This window comes from Protopterus annectens, chromosome 9.part0 (genome assembly GCF_019279795.1).
Source record: "Protopterus annectens isolate FY-2018-M chromosome 9.part0, PAN1.0, whole genome shotgun sequence".
Taxonomy (NCBI): Eukaryota; Metazoa; Chordata; order Ceratodontiformes; family Protopteridae; genus Protopterus; species Protopterus annectens.
In genome coordinates this window covers 692,864,131-692,885,326 of record NC_056743.1, presented here as the reverse complement: position 1 = coordinate 692,885,326, position 21,196 = coordinate 692,864,131, and the positions used below count along the sequence as shown (strand labels likewise).

General features: G+C 42.3%; 1 protein-coding gene across 1 annotated transcript in view; it reads left to right on the top strand.

The window, feature by feature from the left end:
- LOC122811457 (ABC-type oligopeptide transporter ABCB9-like) overlaps positions 1-21,196 on the top strand; it is an 82,050-nt gene that overhangs the window by 17,234 nt on the left and 43,620 nt on the right. The window contains exons 4-6 of the mRNA XM_044083310.1: positions 13,390-13,563; positions 14,317-14,476; positions 15,572-15,708. Of these exons, the coding sequence (XP_043939245.1) occupies positions 13,390-13,563; positions 14,317-14,476; positions 15,572-15,708 (471 nt within the window). The remainder of the gene's footprint in view (positions 1-13,389; positions 13,564-14,316; positions 14,477-15,571; positions 15,709-21,196) is intronic.

The window sequence follows — 21,196 nt, the reverse complement described above, 5'->3', positions numbered from 1 at the left end:
AGTACATTTTCCTCACAAATTTTGTCACAAAGAAAGGATCAAACCTTCCGAGTGGAGTTAATTTGCCACAGTTATGTGTTTATTTGGTAACCGTTTGAAATGTTGGGACCTGCTATAGTGAGTTCCAAAATATGGAGACTGGCTGAAAGAGTGGACTTCCATATACTAAGTCTGAGATGCCATTTCTCAGAATATTTCCTTTCCTCCGAGGTATGGCGATCTCGGATTGAAGAAGGGAGATCTTTGAGATTCGCTCTTCTGCTCTGTTTTTGGTCTCTTTTTTTTGACATGTCAGCACTCTGCACTTCAAGTGCCAACATTTCAGTAAGGAGACATTTATTTGCCAGTCTTGCAGCTAGTTTGCATCAGATGTGCTCAAGACAAAATTTTCAAGGAGACCTTCTTCAAAATAATCACACCCTAACAATACAGATCAGGCAGCACTGTCAGTATTTGGCATTTAAATGTTACTACAAAAGTTCCCAGATCACAGCTCTGTAGTCAGTTCACATCCCATCCTAGGCTACCTTACAGACTGCAAAAGAGATTGGAATAAATCACCAGACCTCCATTGGAACCATTAGCTCTGCTTGAAACCCAACTGGTGAGCACTGTAACCCTCACACACACACACACACACACACACACACACACACACACACACACACACACTGTCACTTAGTATTGATCTCCATTATTAGTGTTTCTTTCTGCTTAAGTGAGTGTGACAGCATAATATTTAGAAAACCTTACCCAGTGGATTAGGTGATATCCTGAAAAAAAAAACAGTGTGGAAAAATGCAAAATTCCTTTATAGCCCCAAGTGTAATCTCCCTTGTGTGCCAAAAGGTAACCCTGTCTGTCATCTGCATTGTCCAATCACTGTCATTCTTCCCTCGCATTTATAAGGGGAAGGGGGCATAGGTGGGGAAAGTTGTCCATGAGTTCTTACAGTAAAAAGGCTCTCCCTCACTGCTAGACTGCCTCTCCCTGACCTGAACCTCTCCATCTGTCCAGTCCCTACATTACCCTAGATCTGTCTCTTGCTTTTTCTGTCCCTCTTTCCTACGCTCAGTTCAAGCTACACCTCCTGGGACAAATTAAGGCTGACTTTGGGGTGCTTGCTTATCTGTATTTGCAGAGGGAACCACAGTTGAAGCATCAAGGAGGACCAGACAAATAGTAGCCACATGCAGGAAGCTGGAGACAACAGTAGCCTTTTCAGTCAGCTTTACATGATGTAACGCCACAGTGACAGTGAGTTCCAGCATATTGTGCTGTAGCTGAATTGTAGAATGTCACAGTGTGGAGCAACACATTTAAGTCAACAACATGCATTGTAGACTTTAAATAAACAGACAAAAGTGTTTCACTCACACACGACATCTCTTATGTATACTGAGCAATCATGCAACCGAATGAGTCTGGAGAAGCTTCCTTACCTCTAATTCTGCCATCTATCAGATTTCATTGGCAAAAATTCAGTGATAAATGGGAGACAAACTGTTCCCTTCTGAGATTACTTGGATATTCTTCTTCTTGCACCAAAATCATTTGCCAAAGGTGATGCTACTCACAAGGACTGCTCAACCAAACTCCAGGCCTGCTGCAGCAATCACTGATGAGAAGAGGGTACCTCCAAAGGCTACCTCTCCTCACCTAAATCAGTCTGAAATCATCTCAGATGTGGGGTTGTCAAGATGGAGGAGAAGGAGCACCCATAATTACTTGTAGCCAGTTTGTTTGATTTGTTTCTGGTACCTGTTTCTGGTACCTTTTTGACTTTTGACTAACTAAAGTGTGCTTTTACATTAAGAAGACTGGAACTGCAGTTCTAGTGGTAGAAGAAAGGTAGCCTGGTCTTTCTAAGTTGAGAAACATACATAGAGGCTTAAAGTGAGATTGTTTTATTGTCCAGAGGGCTTTTTAGTTGGTTTAGTCATTTTCTTTGAGTTTATAAATTCCACTGCTTGCCACACAGTAACATTTAGCAATGCATTTTATAGACACAGGCACTTAGAAATAAAATTTTCCATATAAAATGACCCTTTAACTTTACCCAGTAATTATTTGCACAAGAAGTAACTTGTTTACGCCCCGAGGAGCATTGCTGCATGAATTCAGTCCTAGATAATCTAGCTGTAGTTTCGACCATCATGGCACCCATGTTAGCTTGCTGTAAATACCTTCTATAGCACCTCTTTGTAGTTCACCTAAAAAATGCATGGCAGCATGGATAGGCAGTTTCAAATTTGTCTTCTGCCAGCTTGATGGATATATGCATCCTGAGACAGTGTAGGAATTGCCTCATGTTCAGTGACAACCAACTAATCCTTAGAGAAACTGATACGGTATTTGAGAGATGTAGTTACACTGTCACTGGAGAAAAGAATGTCACACAAAAAGCAGTCAAATAACAATCAGGTTGTCAGTAACATAAGCACTGCATCCACCACACATAATACTGACCCAACACATAGACCAGCATATGTTGAGGCACTTAAAAAGAAATCTTCCTAAATCCCAAAGACCTCCTAGACATTTGTCCTACAAAAAGAATCCTCAGCAGCCCCAAAGCACCTAAGCAACACACAACACAACACATGCAGCTGCATGCTTTGGAGCCTCAACAACAAAGCTGATAAGGCAAGCCAACACGCTACCCAAAATTATTGTCATAGGAGACTCCATTGTGAGACATGGGGATTCCACACTCGCCAGGCTGAATAAGAAGAAAGTCACGGTCAGTTGTCTAATCAGGGTCCAGGATCTGACAAGTCACACATGCACTCAAGTAATTAGACTGAATGCCAGTATGACTCAGTCATAGTCCATGTGGGTATAAATGACCTCACACATACCTCTCTGGACTATAGGAAGAGAGACACTGTGGAGCTCTCATACTGTGTGTCCCAGGCTGGTTCGTGCCTAGCAGAGAGTAGCATTCTACCTTCACCAAAGATGATATCACAAAATAAAAAAAGATGATTAACTTCAGTAACTGACTTAGTTTCTGGTGTCATTCCAGGGGTGAACAGTATATATCACTGGGGGAATGTGGTCAACACACTGTATTGCTTTGCTAAGGGTGGTCTGTACCAGTCCCCTTTAAGCTTTCATATATCGACTTAAACATTGTCCTTCCCCAAAGGGTCTTTTTTAGGCAATGCCAAACTGACTAATCTTCCAACATGGCAAAACCAACCTAAGGGAATCTAAAGGTGTTACTAATCAGTGCCAGTAGCCTAAACAATAAAATCCACTTCCTCCCGGCTCTTATCACTCTAGAGAATGTAGACACCTGTGCAGTTACAAAGACATGGTTTAAAGCCGTGGAGAGCACCTTGGCATTTGCAGGGCTACGATGCCATCCACTTACTTAGGGTCAGCTACTGCACAGTAAGGGACCGAAGGTGAAGGTGTCTCAACCTATGTCAGTGATGGCAAACCTTGTGGGTTTGGCGTGTCAAAAGCTCCTGGCACAAAACAATTCAGTTCACTTCACATGAGCAATGAATGCAAAAGCACTGTCTTTGGTAACTCGGGTGTTGATCGCTGATGTGTCACCCAAAATGTTGTGGCATGTGTCACATTTGACATGTGTGTCATAGGTTCTCCATCAGTGACCTATATCAACAACAAACACATCTCAAGATTATTCAAACAGGACGATGCTCTTGAGCTTCTCTGTGTCCAGAGTTCCAAAGGTAAAGTCCCATATCATATCCTTGCAAGTATATGTCACCCTGTATTACCCAAGAAATTCATAACTCATATTTGGACTTACTGTAGGCTCTCATCATTCAAGCAAATACCACATTCATGGGAGACGTCAACTACCCCACTACAAACTGGGATACTTTCAGAATCCCAAACTTACAAGCCCTGAGATTTCAGGCCTTTGTAAACACAAACACCTTGGACTATGGGTGCAAACATACTCTAGCTGGTAGTTATAAACATGGGATAATGACCTGTCAAATTTTCAAGTCCCCCAAGCCATGAAAACACAGTTGCCTATGCAAAATTGTTCACAGAAACCCTTTACAATATATAGAGACAAGATATAGATACAGTTGTGCCTATTGGAAATAAGCCCATAACTAACTGAAAAAGCTAACCACTGTGGTGGAATCCAAATATAAACAGGTTCTACAACAAAAGAAAAAAGTTATAGCCAAGATTATGACGTGCTACACCCAGCATGATAAAATAAAGAGGGCAAGTAAAGTCCACTATAGCCAAATTTGAGATAAAGGTAGCCTCCCAGGTGAAAGACAATCACAAGGCTTTCTTTAGCTATGTCTGAAACCACAGAGGCAGCACACAGCAGTGTGCAGAATTGATTGTAAAATGGTACTATGTACATGGAGTTGGAAGATTTAACAGATCTGCTGGCTGACACATTCAACTCCACTTCACCCACCCCACAACCTGGCCACCACCCAGGAAATGCCATCAGAAAACCTTGCTAACTATCACTAAGGGAGCATATCCTAGATGTGCTGTCTAAGGCCAAAAACACTGCATCGATTGGCCCTGATAATATCACAGGATGCCTCCTAAAAAGCCTGAATATGACCTATTGGGACCACTGGAGTCACTATTTAACGAACAGGTTTTGTGCCACATGAATGGAGAACTGCAGCAGTCATCCCTCTGCACAGGGGGCGGGCCATCGACAAACCCACAAGTCTTACTAGTGTCATATGCAAAGCCATGGAAAAAATTATCATAGAAATAATTAATGAGGCACATCAAATACTGGATCCAACCCAGTTTGGTTTTATCAAGGGCAGATCATGCCTACTCAACCTGCTGAACTTCTGTGAAGGGTTACCAAGGCAGTGGATGAGGACAAAATGTGCATACTGCCTACCTTGACCTGGCCGAGGCATTTGGATAGAATATCCCACTCAGTCATAGTAAACAAACTCATGGATATAAGCATGAACCCTAATGTTACATACTGGATAGTGAGCTGGCTGTCACATAGGACCCAGAAAGTTTGGCTAGGGGAAACCACCTCCACAAAGATGCAAATCAGTAGAGGAGTCCCCCAGGGCTCTATGCTTGCTACGCTCATTTTTGACATCTACTTCTTGGGAGTAAAGTCCATTATTAAGGGCCTCTTGCTGACCAAGTTTTCAGATGATTGCAGACTGGGAGTAGTCATAGAATCCCCTTAAGATGCTGACATTCTACAGGAAGGACTAACAGTGACAAACAACTGGTGTCAAAGCCATGGCTTAAAACTCAAAGCCAAGAAATGCATAATAGTATCCTTTGGGATGTCAGCCACCCTTAGAATACCTCAATGATAGCACACCCCTAAGAGCAGAACCAGCAGTCAGTGATTTGGGTATGTATGTAGATAGCAACCTGGCTTTTGACCAACATTTGCCTGATGTAGTAAGGAAAGCATTCTATGTTGCTCAACCTATAAACAAGGGCATGGCATCTACATCCAAGAATGTCATTGTTCCACTATATTTGGCCCTCGTTAGACCCATCATTAAATACAGTGCCCCCTTTGGTATATACCTGGCCAGGAACATGTGACATCTGGAATGTTCATAGAAGTGTCTTGCAAAAAAAGTACCAGGCATAAACAGCATGTCCTATGCAGATCACCTCAAAGCCTTATTTCTATAGTCTGTTTCCTACACACTGTTGAGATGCAATCTATGCCTGGAATACAAGGTGTGACGCCTGTGCACCAGCCCAGTAATCAAGGAGCCTCAATCCACTAACACCAGTGAGGACGTGCACATTGGGAGGATGAACAGTACACACACAGTAAAGTAAGAGCAGTACACACACAGTAAAGTAAGAGCACACAGCGATCACAGTCAGTCTTGGGCTGGTTTCTCTCTCTCTCCAGATCCCCAATAAGACTACCCACTGGCACAGCTGTAGGGTTAAGATCTCAGCCAAGTGGTCAAGCCAAAACCTCCAGCACCCTCTCTGTCCAACCAGTGCTTCGTGTCCCTACCCAAGTAGCTGACATACACACACTTTGAGATTTGATTTATACACAAACACACACACTCCTGGAGAAAGCTGGCACAGGTTCTCCAACTATGCCTCCAACTATACCCCTTCTGTCCAGACTATACAGTAGTACCACCTGTCACCAACCACTCTTATCAGCTACAATAAAGTCCCTTAACAAAAGGTGTCCAATTCTCCTGTGCGATGTTACTATTATCCAAGTGGTAAGTGTGACTAAGCCTTAAAGGCTATTTAGGAGTGGCTTGTACAGTATCACCAAATACATGCAGCACTGTAAGAGCTTATATATCTCTACACAAACTAGCCACAACTTAAAGGTTTAAATATATTTAATAATAAATACAGAAGACAATACTCATTAACTCAACACAGTGATGACAGAGTTCAAAATCACAGGAAATACTTTAAAATAACGTAGTAGGACAGTCTCACATAAATATAGAAAACATCTCCACTAATCTTGCTATATTCCTATCTATCTCTAAGATGAACTATATTCTAAATAACTTACTTACAGAGCAAGGCAGGTGCTGGTGAGTTGTTAACAGGTCCAGAACAAGAGACAGAATGCCCTGACTGTCTCCCTGAGATAGTTCTTAAATTAATAATACACATTACTGCTGAATCATCTCAGATTATATCATTCTTGTCACCTCTGTGTAAGTTTCACAGGCTAGCAGAAACTTAAATTTTTAACATGTCTCTGTTAAAAATACTTATCTCTCAGAAGCTGACAATTCTGTCTTAGAAGCTTGCCTGAAACTGAAAAGTTGTAAAACAGTTACCTTGGAAACCTGTAATTACCTTTGTTTCCAGACAATAGAAAGAAGCCCCTAGCCTAGATATTCTGTTTCTTAGCTGGGATAAACTCAGTTTATAACACATTGTAAAACTCTTTACTTATCAGCTTATTTTATTAGAGTTTTGCAAGTTGTACTATGAAACCATACATTTGCATTGGCATATCGTTTATACACACGTCTGCTCTTTTCAAGCAGGGGCACTGTGGGTACAGTCTTGAAGCTCAGTACAGAACATGTAGTTTCCTTACATTTTTAAGGCAAGCATACAAATCATATTACTAGTCACAAATGACATAGAATTAATTTTACAAAATTCTGTCCAGCTGGGCTGGCATTGTCACATTTCTATATAAATCATATTAATATTTTAAAGTGACGTATAATTATTTACAAAATTCCAACTAGCTGTTCATCCTTCCAATGTGCACGTCCCTCACTGGTGTTAGTGATGACGATTGAGGCTACTTGATATCCGCATCAAATATTAATTGGTCGATAGTGGTGAGATAGCCACGTCACATATTAATTGGCTTGTAGTGGTGTGCACATGTTTTTCACCCTTTGCATAGGTTTCTCGGTTTATCACATTTCTCCCCCCAACGAGAACTCAAGCTAGTTTTTCAAGTGTCCCTTGAAAAACGTTGATTGAGAGGGTTGAGTCTAGTTGGGAATACCTTACCTCATTCCCTGTCTTAAGATTCCAGCTGTCTTGGCATTCCTGACCACAGTACCATGCTGCTCTGTCCCGTCATATGCCTGCAACCCTAAGCTCCACCACAGTAATTTGGGATTTTCATGGCTGGCTCCCTGTAGCCATAGATCCCCCTCAGACTCCTCCTGCGCTGTACTGCAAATACTCAGCACAAGGGCCTCCCTATCATGGTAAGGTTTCATCATGTTATCATGGTACAATTTATGACCCTGCCTCCTGCCTAGCAGTTCTGCCATGTAGTTAACATCACTGACCTTCCTTACCACCTTGTAGGGTTCCTCCCAAGCTGCCTGCAGCTTGTTATGTCTGACAGGAATGAGAACCATTACCTGCTGCCATACAGCATACCCTCTAGCTTGAGCATTCCTGTCATACCCGACCTTTATCTGCTGTTGGGCTTCTGCCAGGTTCTCCTGGGCCAAGCCCATGAGTTCCCTGAGCCTTGTCCTGATGTGTAGGACATATGCCACAAACAGACTCCTTGTGGGATTCACAATCATCCTCCCACTCATCTTGAATTAAATCTAGAGGTCCTCTCACCCTATGCCCATACAACAACTCAAAGGGTGAAAAACCTGTGGATTCCGGGGGAACCTCTCTGTAAGCAAACAACAGATGGGGCAAATATTTGTCCCACTCCCTCTTAAACTGGTCTGCGAATGCCCATAGCATGGACTTGAGTGTAGAGTTTAACCTCTCAACAAGACCATTAGCCTGGGAATGGTAGGAGGTGGTCTTTAGGTGCTTCACTCCACAGTACTTCCACAGGCAAGCCAGCAGGTCTGACACGAAATTGGCACCTCTGTCAGTCAGTATTTCATTTGTGAAACCTACCCTGCTTAAAATCTCTAACAAAGCATTTGCCACCTTTTCTGCCTCAATGGAGGACAAAGCCACTGCCTCAGGATATCTTGTAGAATAATCTACTGCCACTAGGATATACTTTCTCCCTGTGGAACTTTGGTTACTCAGAGACCGCACAATATACATAGCTACCCTCTGAATTGGCTCCTCAATCACAGGCAAAGGTATCAAATGAGCTTTCACCTTGTCTCCTGCCTTGCCTACCTTTTGGCATTGCTCACAGGTCCTGCAGTACCCTGTTACATCTCTGAAAATCCCAGGCCAATACAAGTTATGCATAATACGTCTCTTTATACTTTTTATTCCCATATGACCTACAAAGGGAATATCATGGGCTATGACTAACAGTGCCAGACGGTAGGCTCTGGGCACTACCATCTGCTGTATTCTCTTACCCTCTAGCCTTCCCTCAGAGGTCCACTCTCTATACAGTAACACTTTTTTTCCCAGTGTACAGATTCCCCCTTCCCTTGAGAATCAGTTGCCTCACTAGCTACATCTCTCAGGCCTTGTAATGTAGGGTCTGAGAGCTGAGCCTGTCTCAACTCTCTCTTTGTAACCCTTCCCAGCTACCCTTCTACAGGAAGTCTGATATCCTCTGACAGTGGTGCCTCGCTGTAATCCTGGGCATTACTACTCACTTCTGCCCTTGCAGTCATTTTGTCCAAGGGAACATCAGTACCCAGAAGCAGCTGTGGCTCACCTTCAGTTTCACTGCTTCAGGGTAGCTCCCTCCCTGAAGTAACCACCTCACCAGTCCTGGCTGCAAGTGTGTGGTTTCTCTGGGTCTCCACTAGCTACCAGACCCACATGCTTGTCTCCAAGCCTGATTGTGTGTAACTGCATCTCCACATGGTACTGCATTATCAAAATCCTTCCCTGTCAGGACATCTGCAGGATGGTAGTTTGGTACTCTTCTTGTCTCGAGACAACCTACTATTGGCATTTTGTCATTCCCACTTACTGGCTCTCCCACCTTTTGTTTCCCACCTTGCCTCCATGGATATCTGTATGCTACATGGCCCCGCTGGTTGCATTCCAAACATTTAACTCTAGATTCTGGATCTGTACCTGGACTAGTGGCTTCCCCTGTTACTGGCAGATTCTGTTGGGGCAGTCTGGGCTGCCCACTATGAGTTCCTTTAGACCTTTGAGCAGCACTGGGTGTCCCTTTCCTGTGCAGTGATGCCCTGCTTGCTAGGTATAGGTCTCCCTTTTTCCCCAACTCATCTGCAGTAGAGCATTGTCTATCAGCTAACCAGATCCTCATGTCCTCAAGCAAAGTGCTAAGGGCTTGTTCCCTCACCAAAAGGTCTGCCAGCCTTTCAAAAGTGGTGACCTGACATCCACTCACCCCCCTATGAAAATAAGTGCTTAGTTCAGCAACACATTCACACACACTTTCATCTGCCTTGCATCTATGCTCACAAAGCCTTTTCCTAAAAGCTTCAGGTTTTAGCTTAAAAAATTCTAGCAAACAATTCTTTACAACATTGTAATTTAAAAAGTCAGCACTGAATAGTTTGGAAAGCAAATTTACAGCTTTGCCATAGAGTAAGGAGGTCAAGAACCGTACCCAGAGCCCATAGTCAACATCATACTGTTTACATACCCTCTCAAACATATGAATGAAACTATCAAAATTATCCCCCTCTGTAAACAGTGGAAGAAATTTAATGACCTTTGTTGCGTCTGTGGTTCAGTCACTCCCTTCCCCGTTACCTCCATGACTGTGGCGAAGAGTCAGCATCTCCTTTTCATGTTGCCTATTACTCTCCTTCTCCTCAGCTTCCAGGCGTAGTAGTTTCTCATTTTCCTCAGCCTGGATGTTACAGTTACTCATTTTCCTCAGTCTCTAGATGCCTCAGTCTGTCTGCTGCTTCTATTTCCAAACGCTTGGCTTCTAACTCAAGTCTCTTTAGCTCCAGATGGATTTTTAAGTCCTCTGTAAAAAGATTGAGCTGTCCATTCTCAGAGTGTTGTACATCTCCACGGCCAGTCTGATCGTCCACCAAGTTGCTCTTTTCTGATGCAACTGTGACTAAAGCTGCAATTGCTTTAGTCCGGTTTCCATGCACCAGTCCTTTAGCCTGGCACATCTCAGTCAAATGGCTCTTTGTCAGCTTGCCATACTCCTCTGCTGACATGCTTGCCTGCTCTCCCTGACTAAGCTAACAAAAGAAAGAAATAAAGCAATTGTGATATGAAATCTGAATGTTCACTGTGTGGCTGTTTGAGAGTACCAAAACACCTTCGGTGATCACTGTACACAAGCTACAGGAATTCACTATCCACACCACTACAGGCCACTTAACATGTGATGTGACTATCTCACCACTATCAACCAATTAATATTTGATGTGGATATCCCACCACTGCCAAACAATTAATATGTGACGCCCGTGCACCGGCCCAGTAATCAAGGAGCCTCAATCCTCACCAGTGACACTAGTGAGGGACGTGCACATTGTACTTTACTGTATTTGCACTGTTCAGCCTCCCAATTTTCCTTAGGGCACACAGAGATCACAGTCAGTCTAGGGCTGGTTTCTCTCTCTCTCTCCAAATGAACTCCCGTAATGTTCATAAAAAGATTCAGAAACGCAGATTGAAGTCCACAGAGATGTATTAAAATGTAACTTTTAATTTTTCAGATAAAAAGAAACTGGCACTTTGGCACAACTGTCTTCCAGGTTTCTAAATATAAAAGGAACAACTACCTTGTGTAAGGAAGATGTGAAAAACACTGACCAAATAAGCAGTGACCTGTTCTAACAAGTCATGAAACCAAAAGCCTTAAAGAGACATACATGAAAAAAAATTCTGTAAGATATTTTTCAAAATCAAGTTTATTTTATATGGAAGTTAAACTGTGCTTCAGTATGCAACAATATATGCTGATTATCTAGATATAAATGTGCAACTGGAAGCCTATATAATAGGAAAAAATCCTTGGATTAGAATAATGACTGTTTCTAAAATATTGAACATCAGTGCTTATCACAGAATGGTTCCACATTTCTCTAAGTTGCTCCAAAATTCTGAGCCTAGGCTTGCCCAATTGAAAATTTAGCACAGGACTTATACAGCTACATGATATCAGTTCCTAATGCCCAGAAGGTAATGACCCCTCTAACCATTGACATCTTGTTGGGTGGTATCATTCCAGTGAGCACCCCTTATATTCTGCATTTTCAAGGTCAGTGGCCTGGCTGGGGACTGGGGAGCAAACTGAGATTAGTTAACCTCTCCTTTAGAGATAGGATATTTTAGGAGACCTCTTCAGATGATTTGAAATTTTGTCACTGAGTAAGATATGTCTGTGGTATTTTAATAGACTCCCCCTCAACAAATGGGACAGACTTGGTCACAAAATATGCATCTTCCTTAACCTCTTCCCTTACTCTGTTAACAGAAAAATGTCCCTTTAGCGTGTTATGCTCTTTACTGCTAACCATGCTCTTTACTGCTAACCCTTCTTGAAGTGTTTTGTAAGCATTCAGCATTATAACCTCTGGATAACAAATGACCAGTGATGTTCACTGCTTCTTGTTGAAAATAACCATCTTTGCAGATATAAGTACAGAATGCATTTCTGGAAGTCTTTGCTTCCAAATGCTTGTTGGCTGCAGGTAGCAAATGGTCCGTCTGTGAAAGGACTGATTTGACCTCACAGGGTGAGGGAAAGCCAGAACTGGAGTTGAGGTAGCTGCAGAAGAAGGTAAGAAATCAATATCTCCCAGTAACGGCAGTGGGCTATTATTAAGTGGAGTGTGGGTTATGTTTTTGTTGCATAATATTTTGTTTGTTAAATCATTTAATATCTAGGGAGTACTTCTGCAGTCTCTCAGACTTTTGCTTTTCTATGAGGACAACTTATGGAGGAAACAAGTTGCACATTCGTTCATCCCACTGTCTACTTTCACAGTGTGAGAAAGTTTTCTAACACCTTTTGTCAACGATGTTTGATTGTACTGTGAAACCTTACACAAATGTTTAATTTTATGGGAGTCTTCGTTCTCATGGCCACTGAGTGAAAACTGGTAATACCTCTCAGATGTAGCAGTGTTTGACCAGGTTGTCTGCATTCAGTTTTAGTTAGGGATGAAGGAATTGTGAGAGTACAGTTCCATTAAATGTGTTCTCCTAGTTATGTTCATTATGGTGACACAGATATTTTTTTAAGGAAGCTGCCATACTAAACTGTAGTTAAAAGGTTAACAGTTCACTGCTTGATGTTGGATTTCTCAGGAAAACAAGGTACTGCCAAAATATAAATTACTGTATGGGGCTTTCAGTAATGCCTGAATGCATTACAGGGAAAATTGATAACGATTATTTAAGCTGATGGTTGGTGAGAATGTTCAATGCTCAGTGTGATGAAAAGTATCTGCATGAAAAGAAGTTCCTAATGTGGAAAGAAGAACCAAACCCAAGTATCTGGGTTGTGTGTGTGAGTGTGTCTGTATGTGTGTGTGTGTGTCTGTGCATGTCTGTGTGTAGAGCGGAGGAGTGCATTTGATTAGTTTGAGCATTACTTTTACACTGCTTTTTTGCTTCACCAGTTCATGTTACACCACTGGGGCTGACAGCTGCAGCAGAGATCTTCCACATTGTATACTGTATTGATAAACAGGCCTTAGTATACAGAATGATAAAGCTAGTATTTTTGAAAGAGACCCACAACTGTTTGAAGAATGCCTCTTCCCATCACATAATATTGATGTTTATATGTAGTACTAGGGGGCCAACACATCTGGAGTTTTTATAACAGTGGATTTCGTTTGAGATGTAATAGACTTTCATCATGAAAATGGACAGACTTGCCTCTTTTACATAGTTGGTCACGTGACTTTGATTTTTCAGAACATAATATCTTATATTGAAAATGATGTAGGACTACTTTATGGTGTTGTCAGTGCAGCAGGATACTGTAAAAGGCTGCTTATAATTCCACATAAGCTTTTTTATTAAATATTTTGCTTTTTTGAACAGAATATTTCCTTTGAATTGAAGCCTGGCGAGATTACAGCATTGGTGGGGCCATCTGGAAGTGGAAAATCAACATGTGTTTGTCTGCTGGAGCGATTCTATGAACCTGTGTCTGGGGAAGTTCTCCTGGATGGGAGGCCAGTGCTCGAGTATGAACACAAGTATTTCCACAGTAAGGTAGGCTAAGAGCTAAAATCAGCTAATGAAATGGACTGCTTTATTCCTTAGAGACATAGTATATGGTTCTAGTTAGGAAGAGGGCTGATAGACTGTTGTAGTCTGCTGCTGAATTGTTAACTGTTCAGTTCTAATTGTAATACTGTGTCAAGTGTTGCTAGCCTGTTTCTTCAGAGGATGAATACTATTTCTTTCCATTGTAGATTAGTAGAGCATTCCATTCTTGCTAAGGACTGGTAACCTGTTCTGCTGAAAGTTGGTATACTTTTCAGTTTTGTTGGAGGCTTGTAAGCAGCATTCTTCTGCTAGGAAAGTGATAAGCTATTGTGTTGGCAGATTACTGATCTCTTAATTTTACTTGATGGCTACCAGACTTTCCAGTTTATAAAGGTACATCAAGATAACCCAGTAATTGTGAGTCCTGAAACTGTTTAGAAATGTTTTTGTGAACTGGTAAGCATTTCCATTCCTATAGAGATTGATAAACTACTTGTTTTTATTGGTGCCTTGTTGGGTTGTTCCATTTTGGGTGGCCCATTTTACATTTTTGGGAGGTTAATAAACTGATTTGTTTTGCTGTAGGCTGACAGAATATTTTTCATTTTGCATGATGTTGTGTAGGTATGCAAGTTTTCCTTTTCATTTGGAGAACGGAAAAAATTGTCATTTTTATTGCTTTGTTCTTTACAGAATCTAGGAGTCTGTATGGACCATAAATGAGTAAAATTTAATGATTTTCCATTTTACTTTTAGGTTGCCCTTGTGAGCCAAGAACCAGTGCTGTTTGCTCGCTCAGTGGAGGAAAATATTGCTTATGGATTAGAAGATTCTTCTTCTGATGGTGTTGTACTTGCAGCAAAACATGCAAATGCACATGCTTTTATCTCAGCTTTGAAGTCTGGATATCAGACAGGTGGGAGAAAACAGTATAATCTGTAAATATAAAATCTATCCCCTCTACATGGGGGTACCATGAACATGAATAGTTATGCATACTCCCTTACCTATTGTACTTTACCTTTGATGTACTCAGGTAAGAGATGATGAAATGATGAAAGCATTGGATGCTTTAATATTTTTATTGTAAGGGAAGCTGTATGTCAGTACACAGTTGCCCTTAAAGAAAATAAGATTGCTTTTCATAGTGATCCCTGCAAAGGCAACAGTGTGTTGTATCATTTGCATATCATTAGTTTCAGATTTCTTCACGCAGGTTTCTTAAGAATGGTATATTATTATGAAATCCTCATATAAAGTATTCAGTGTCATTTTAATGCCTTATTGCATACTTGGCTACATCTGTTAGTCACACTGTTAAACTCAGTTTTGTTTGTGATGAAGACAGCAGTACTTTAAGTCACATAAACTGGATCACCTACTTTTTTCTGATACTCAGAAGCCTAAGCCAGACCATGTATTTTGCTTATTATGAAACTGTGAATTTGGACAACAAAGCTGCTGGTACTGGCAACCCCTCAAGAGTGTTAGAAAAAAATAGATGTAAATACTATAATTTAAAATGTCTGATTTATGTTAACGGACAAAATATTTGGCTTCCTCAGTTAATGAAGGGCCACATTTGTGAGAGAGTAAATTTAGAACTTGCAGATGCTCAAGTGGGTTATTCCAGTTTTCTGTGCAACTGAAGGTGATTGCAGCAAATTTGGATGTCTATTGGCATAGCTTTTTAATTTTTTTTTCTTGAACCTCTGTTTTTAAATTGTTTTATTGCTGGGCTTTGCATAAAAAGTGGTGGGATGTGCAATATTGGGCTTTCCACCTTCGCAGCATGGGATAAGACAGAAGGTGTATATCATTCATTATTCACCATTTTTTGATCTTCCCGAAGTCTCCAGCTTTATAGTTCTCAGTCAAACCTGATTCACAGTTTTGTTCACAAACCACTGCTGTTTTTGAATGAAATTTCAGTAACTTTTATATTTTACTTATTATGGACTTGGTTTACTAATTTTGTACTTCACTTATTGCACATTTGTTTCACACTTAGATGCCGGTGAGAAAGGGGGGCAGCTTTCTGGAGGACAGAAGCAACGAATAGCTATCGCTAGAGCTTTGCTTAGAGACCCAGAGGTCCTGATCTTGGATGATGCCACTAGCTCCCTGGACACAGAAAGTGAACATATGGTATGTGGGTTAAGTCACAGTTATACATTGCTGTAGGCAAATTTCTTACTTAAAATTAAAGCCACATTTGTATAGTTACAGATGCACTCACTTATGTTGCTTTTTTGATATACCATGTATGTTTTGTTTGTGTATAAAAATTGTATCAGGTATATTAGATGGTGATACAATTCTGTGCTGTAGGTGAGGTAGTAATGTCACCATTATCACCAAACTACAACAGAGTGCAGCAGACTGTTAAAGAAGATGGAAGCATGCCAGTTCACCATATAGTACAAAACAACTGTAACCTGCTTCAAGCAATACAGTTAAGCACCAATAAAATGTACCCAAACAAAATAAATATAAGACCAATACCAAAAAAATAAAACACTTCTTAAGTAAATGGTAATAAAGTATTACCATTGCACAAACACAAACCCTCATCTGCTGAAATTAAGACTTCTCAGCATCATAAGGAAGAAAATTAGTTATATTACAAATGGCAGTAAAAGCACAAAACATATATATATATATATATATATATATATATATATATATATATATATAATGTGATAAAAAAACTCTTTTACTTCCTAAATTGGCTGACGCAAGTAAAGAAAGAACTAAATAAATGAAGCATGCCAAAATACACCAGCAAGCATCTGGAAACAAATCCATTGCTAGATAAAAACAAAGAAATGCCTATGTAGTGAAGTCATTATAAGTAATTACACTATATATGTAAGGACCCCAAAACATCACTAAGATCAGATGACAGTTAAATCAACAAGTCAACTTCACAGCTGAGCAAAACTAGAAGAAAATGTACACAACATACTTAAATGTACAAACTGAGACATAATATCAAAAGAAAAATATCTAAATTTCATTATACATACTTGAAGTGCTTGACATAGTAATTATCCAAACATCATGGACAAAAATCCTCTAAAAACAGAATAAGACTAATAAGCTCTTGAATCATTTACTCGAAAAAAACCTCACAAAAAACGTACCTTTTACAACTAGCTTACAAGTAAAATCCAGACACATTAACATATACAGATAATTTATTTATTTTACATTTGTTAAATGGGAAAGTCTGACTAGGCAGATACCCAGTTTTAACAGAGACTCGGGGAGAAAAGCTCCACATACAACACATAATAACATTAATATAATAGAACAACTAGTACAAGGGTAATTACATAATGAGTTATATCATATATAAAATGAGTTTACATCTAAATCTAGTAGATGAAACAGTACAATAGGGAAACATAACTCCAGACTGCCAGTAAATGAGTTGAAAGAAGAAACTAGAACTATGCAGAAACAGAGTTTCTCACATCTGCAAAATAAACCACATGTAAATACGCATACAACAAACCAAAATTAGAAAATCGGCTGCAATGACAGTACAAGTGAACCAAAAACAACAAATAAACTTATGTAAAAACAAAAAGGAATAAAGCACACCGAGAAACTGATCTAATGGGCTAATCTTACTCAGTTTCTCGGTGTGCTTTATTCCTTTTTGTTTTTACAATGACAGTACAAGTGTTTTGTGTTTGTTTATATGTGGGGAAGACCTCCTGAAACTTCTGCATACTAATATCATGGTCACACCTAACTGAACAAAAGATGTTATGTAGTCCAATCTCGCCTACATTCTTACCCATGGGTTCAGAGCCAAATATCGGCTCCGACTCGGCCAAACTTTTCTAGCTCGAAGTCTTCTATTGGCTGGGCTAAGCAGGTATCCCATGCTGCACTGCTACATATTCCCAGATCTCATTTGCCGCTCGTGTAGCTCGGACATGGTCTCGCTCTTGGCTGTGGCTAAGTACACTTTTTTCTTGTTATTCTAAGAAAACTTGTTACAAACAAAAAGCTATTTTAATAGCTATTTCTAATTGGTGTTGTGTTGGTATTTCTGTAGTGTGATTGTGGTCTGTGGTATCCCACTAGCTGTTCTATCGGGCTAGGCCCATTTTATTTAGAGGACCTAGTCCTCCCCTCTTGTCCTGTGTTGTTTCTCTTCTAAAACCGTTTGAGTTAGAGGTTTTAGTGTCCGTTTCCCTTCTGTGTACGTGGTTAAAAAAAAAAAACGTTTTAGTTAGAGGTTTTTAGCCCTAGTCGTCAGTGTGTGCCCTTTCTGAGGATTGCGTGTGTGTGTTGTGTAAAAACTTGTTCCCGCGCTTAGTGGTGTTTTGCGTGTCTGTGTCGTTTTTCCTGTCAGATAGTGGCTTATTCATTGTTGTGGTATTTGTGATTACTTGTTTAAAATATGTCCAAAGATTCCAAGGAGCACAAACCTTCGGGTTTTAAAAAGTGCTCTAAGTGTGGTTACAAGATGTCCATCACCGATAGACATTCTGTTTGCGTTTATTGCCTGGGAGCAATCCATCTGCAGGAGTCCTGCAGCTTCTGCCATGCTTTTAGTCCCAGGGTGCTTCAAGAAAGAAAGAATAAGCTAATTCTAAAGGGACTCTTGAAACCCTCGTTTGAAGAGGCCATGGATTCTGCTTCCAGTTCTAAATCGAAATCCTCAAAGTCAAAAAAGAGATCTCCAGCTCCTTCAGTTTCCTTGGAGCCACCGGAGAAAGTCACAAAACTTGCTTCGACCTCCTCGGCTCCACTGTCCTCTGGGCCACAGGAAGCATCGGTGTTGATGGAACTGGCGTCGGCTCCAATCATACTGGAACCTCCTCGGAGCCGATCGCCCAGTATTAGACCAGTGTCACCTGAGAGGAGATCTCGATCTCCCTCCCTGTCCTCCAAATCCTCCAGGACTCTTTCAGATGTGGATGTCGATAGGGTGGTGCAGAGGCTCCTCCAGTCACTGGTTTTGGCAAAATTGTTTTTGGCTCCGTCCCAGTCAGCTCCGGAGCCTGTCCCGATACCTTCTTCGGTCATTCCTCTTCCGAGCGCATCTCTGTCTTCGGAGCCAGAATGTTCCGCTCCATGTGATGTTCCTAGGTCGGTTCCGATGGGCCCTCAAGGCCTATCGGTACCGACGCCGGCTCCGACCCCATCGGTGCCGTTCACGGGGTTTGGGACTTGGGATTCTTCAGTCGGGCCCGAGGAAGACACCTCGGGACACATTTTGGTTACTAGTCTCCCACTCGGTGCCTCTGCTCGAGAGACCCAGACTCCTGTCATGGTCTCGGAGGCTGGCCGGTCCTCGGACTCGGAGGGGGCCTGCCTTTGAGGCCATGCGGACTGCGCAGGCCAGATCGCCAGCTACATCATGCGGGTCGGTCATTCTGTCCCCTACCACTCCGGTGAGAGCCTCTGATCACCACCTATCTATAGACAGCAGAGCCCCAAGGCCTAGGGATACCCCCACGAGTGGTCCCCAAGTTTGAGGGCCCTTCAGAGTTCTTGCCTGAGGAGCCCCCTAGACATAAAACGTGCAAGAGGAAGCACATAGACTCCCAGGATGAGTCTCTCACCTCAGATACTGACCTCGAGGAATCGGAGGGGTCCCCCAAGTCATCCTCTGATGTTTCTTTCTCCGACATCCTGGAGATATTGAAAAAAAGAGGTGACTGGCCATCCAAAGCCTCCTCCGAGGAGGAGTCTGTCTTCCTAAAGGCATTTGGTGCTCAGTCCTCCGCCTCCTGGGTGTCCCAACCCTTCGACGAGCTCCTGGATTTAATTTGTCGGAGGGTGTGGGAGAACCCTGATTCTGTGGAACCCGTACCCAGGAGACCCAATAAATTTCTTTCTGCTCCCCTGGGTAAGTTTTTGTCCAAAGGAATCTCTGTGGATGCCATGGTGGTGGCGGCGGCCACTCAGAAGGAAGTAGCAGAGACTTCTTCCTCCGTCCATCCTCCTAACCAGGAGTCTAGGACCATGGACCAATACGGGAAGCCGTACCCTCTCGTCAGCAACCTTTACCTTCCGGTCACTGAACTACCTGTCTCATTTTACTCTGCTCCAGAGAGATCTCCTCAAGGAGTTAGGAGATACTCTTGCGGGTAACGTGCCTGAGGCGGTGGCCCAGATGGTTAACGCCCAGGTGTCTACCCTCAATTCCATCGTTGGCTCATTTCATATGCGGCCGAGGGAGCGAGTAGGGCAGCAAGCTCAGGAGTTGCCCTTAGAAGGCAAGCCTGGCTGCGCCTTTGTCATTTCGTGGAGGCCTTCAAGTCTTCTTTCACTGACACCCCCTTTGATGGTTCTTCTTTGTTTGGAACCAAGGTGAAAGACACTCTCACCAGGTGCGAGCAAGAGGGAAAGACCCTGTCTGCTGTAGAGGTCCATTTTTCCCTTCCCTCTAGGCCTTACTCCAAGGCTCAGTGGGGTGGGAAGATGTGGTTCAAAAAATCACAGAGGTTTTTTCCTGGTGCACAAGGAGAGTCACCCTCCAGAGACAGAGGAGGGGGAGGTTATTCAGGGAGATGCCGCCCTAGAGGCAGAGGGGGCCCCTGCAATTCAGGAGACTGCGATTCCTTTTGCGGCTCTCCCTACCGTCGTTCCTGATGGGATGCCTGACTGCGCGTTTCCGGAGCCAGTTGGGGGTCAAATATCGCTATACCCTGAAGCCTGGCAAAGCATCACCCAGGACCAATGGATATTATGAATAATTTCTGGAGGTTATGTCATCCCCTTTTCATCAGGCCCCCCTCAGGTCAGGAAAATCCCGGACGTTCCACCCAGTCAAAGGGACCACGCAGCTTCAGAGGTTTCAAAGCTGCTAGGAAAGGGAGCCATCCAGCATGTCCCCTCAGACCAGATCGGATTAGGGACTTACTCAAGATTCTTTTTTGGTGCCGAAAAGAACAGGGAACCCGAGACCCATATTAGATCTCAGCCAACTGAACAACTATGTATAAAAGTCCAAGTTCCATATGGTCACACTACAATCGATTCTCCCATTGTTGGGAGAAGTATGGATGTGCTCCATCGACCTCAAGGATGCTTACTACCATGTCAAAATGGACAGGGCATCCAGGAGTCACCTACGCTTCCGTCTGGGAGCCAGTCATTTCCAGTTTCAAGCCTTGCCCTTTGGTCTCACTACAGCCCCCAGGGTGTTAGCCCCCAGGGTGTTCACCAATTGTATGGCGGTGGTGACAGCTCACTTGAGACGTCTAGGATTCCAAGTGTTTCTGTATCTGGATGACTGGCTCCTTACCGCCCCCACCAGGCATCTACTAATCCAAACCAGGGACGCTACCATCACTCTGTCAACAGTTGGGCATAACACTGAACTGGGAAAAATCTGCCTTGTTGCCCTCACAGTGTATCATTTTTATAGGTGCAGAGTTAGACACCGTTCAAATGCGAGCCTTTCTACTGCAGGAAAGAATCAGAGTCTTACAGCAACAGGTGCACGCCCTGCTTCCCCTGAGGAAAGTAAAGGCAAGATTGGTTCTTCACCTTCTTGGGACTATGGCAGCAACAATTATGTTGGTCCCTCTAGCGAGATTGCACATGAGACTCCCTCAATGGCTCCTCTTTGCTCAATGGTCTCTCCAAAAACTTCCACTTTCCC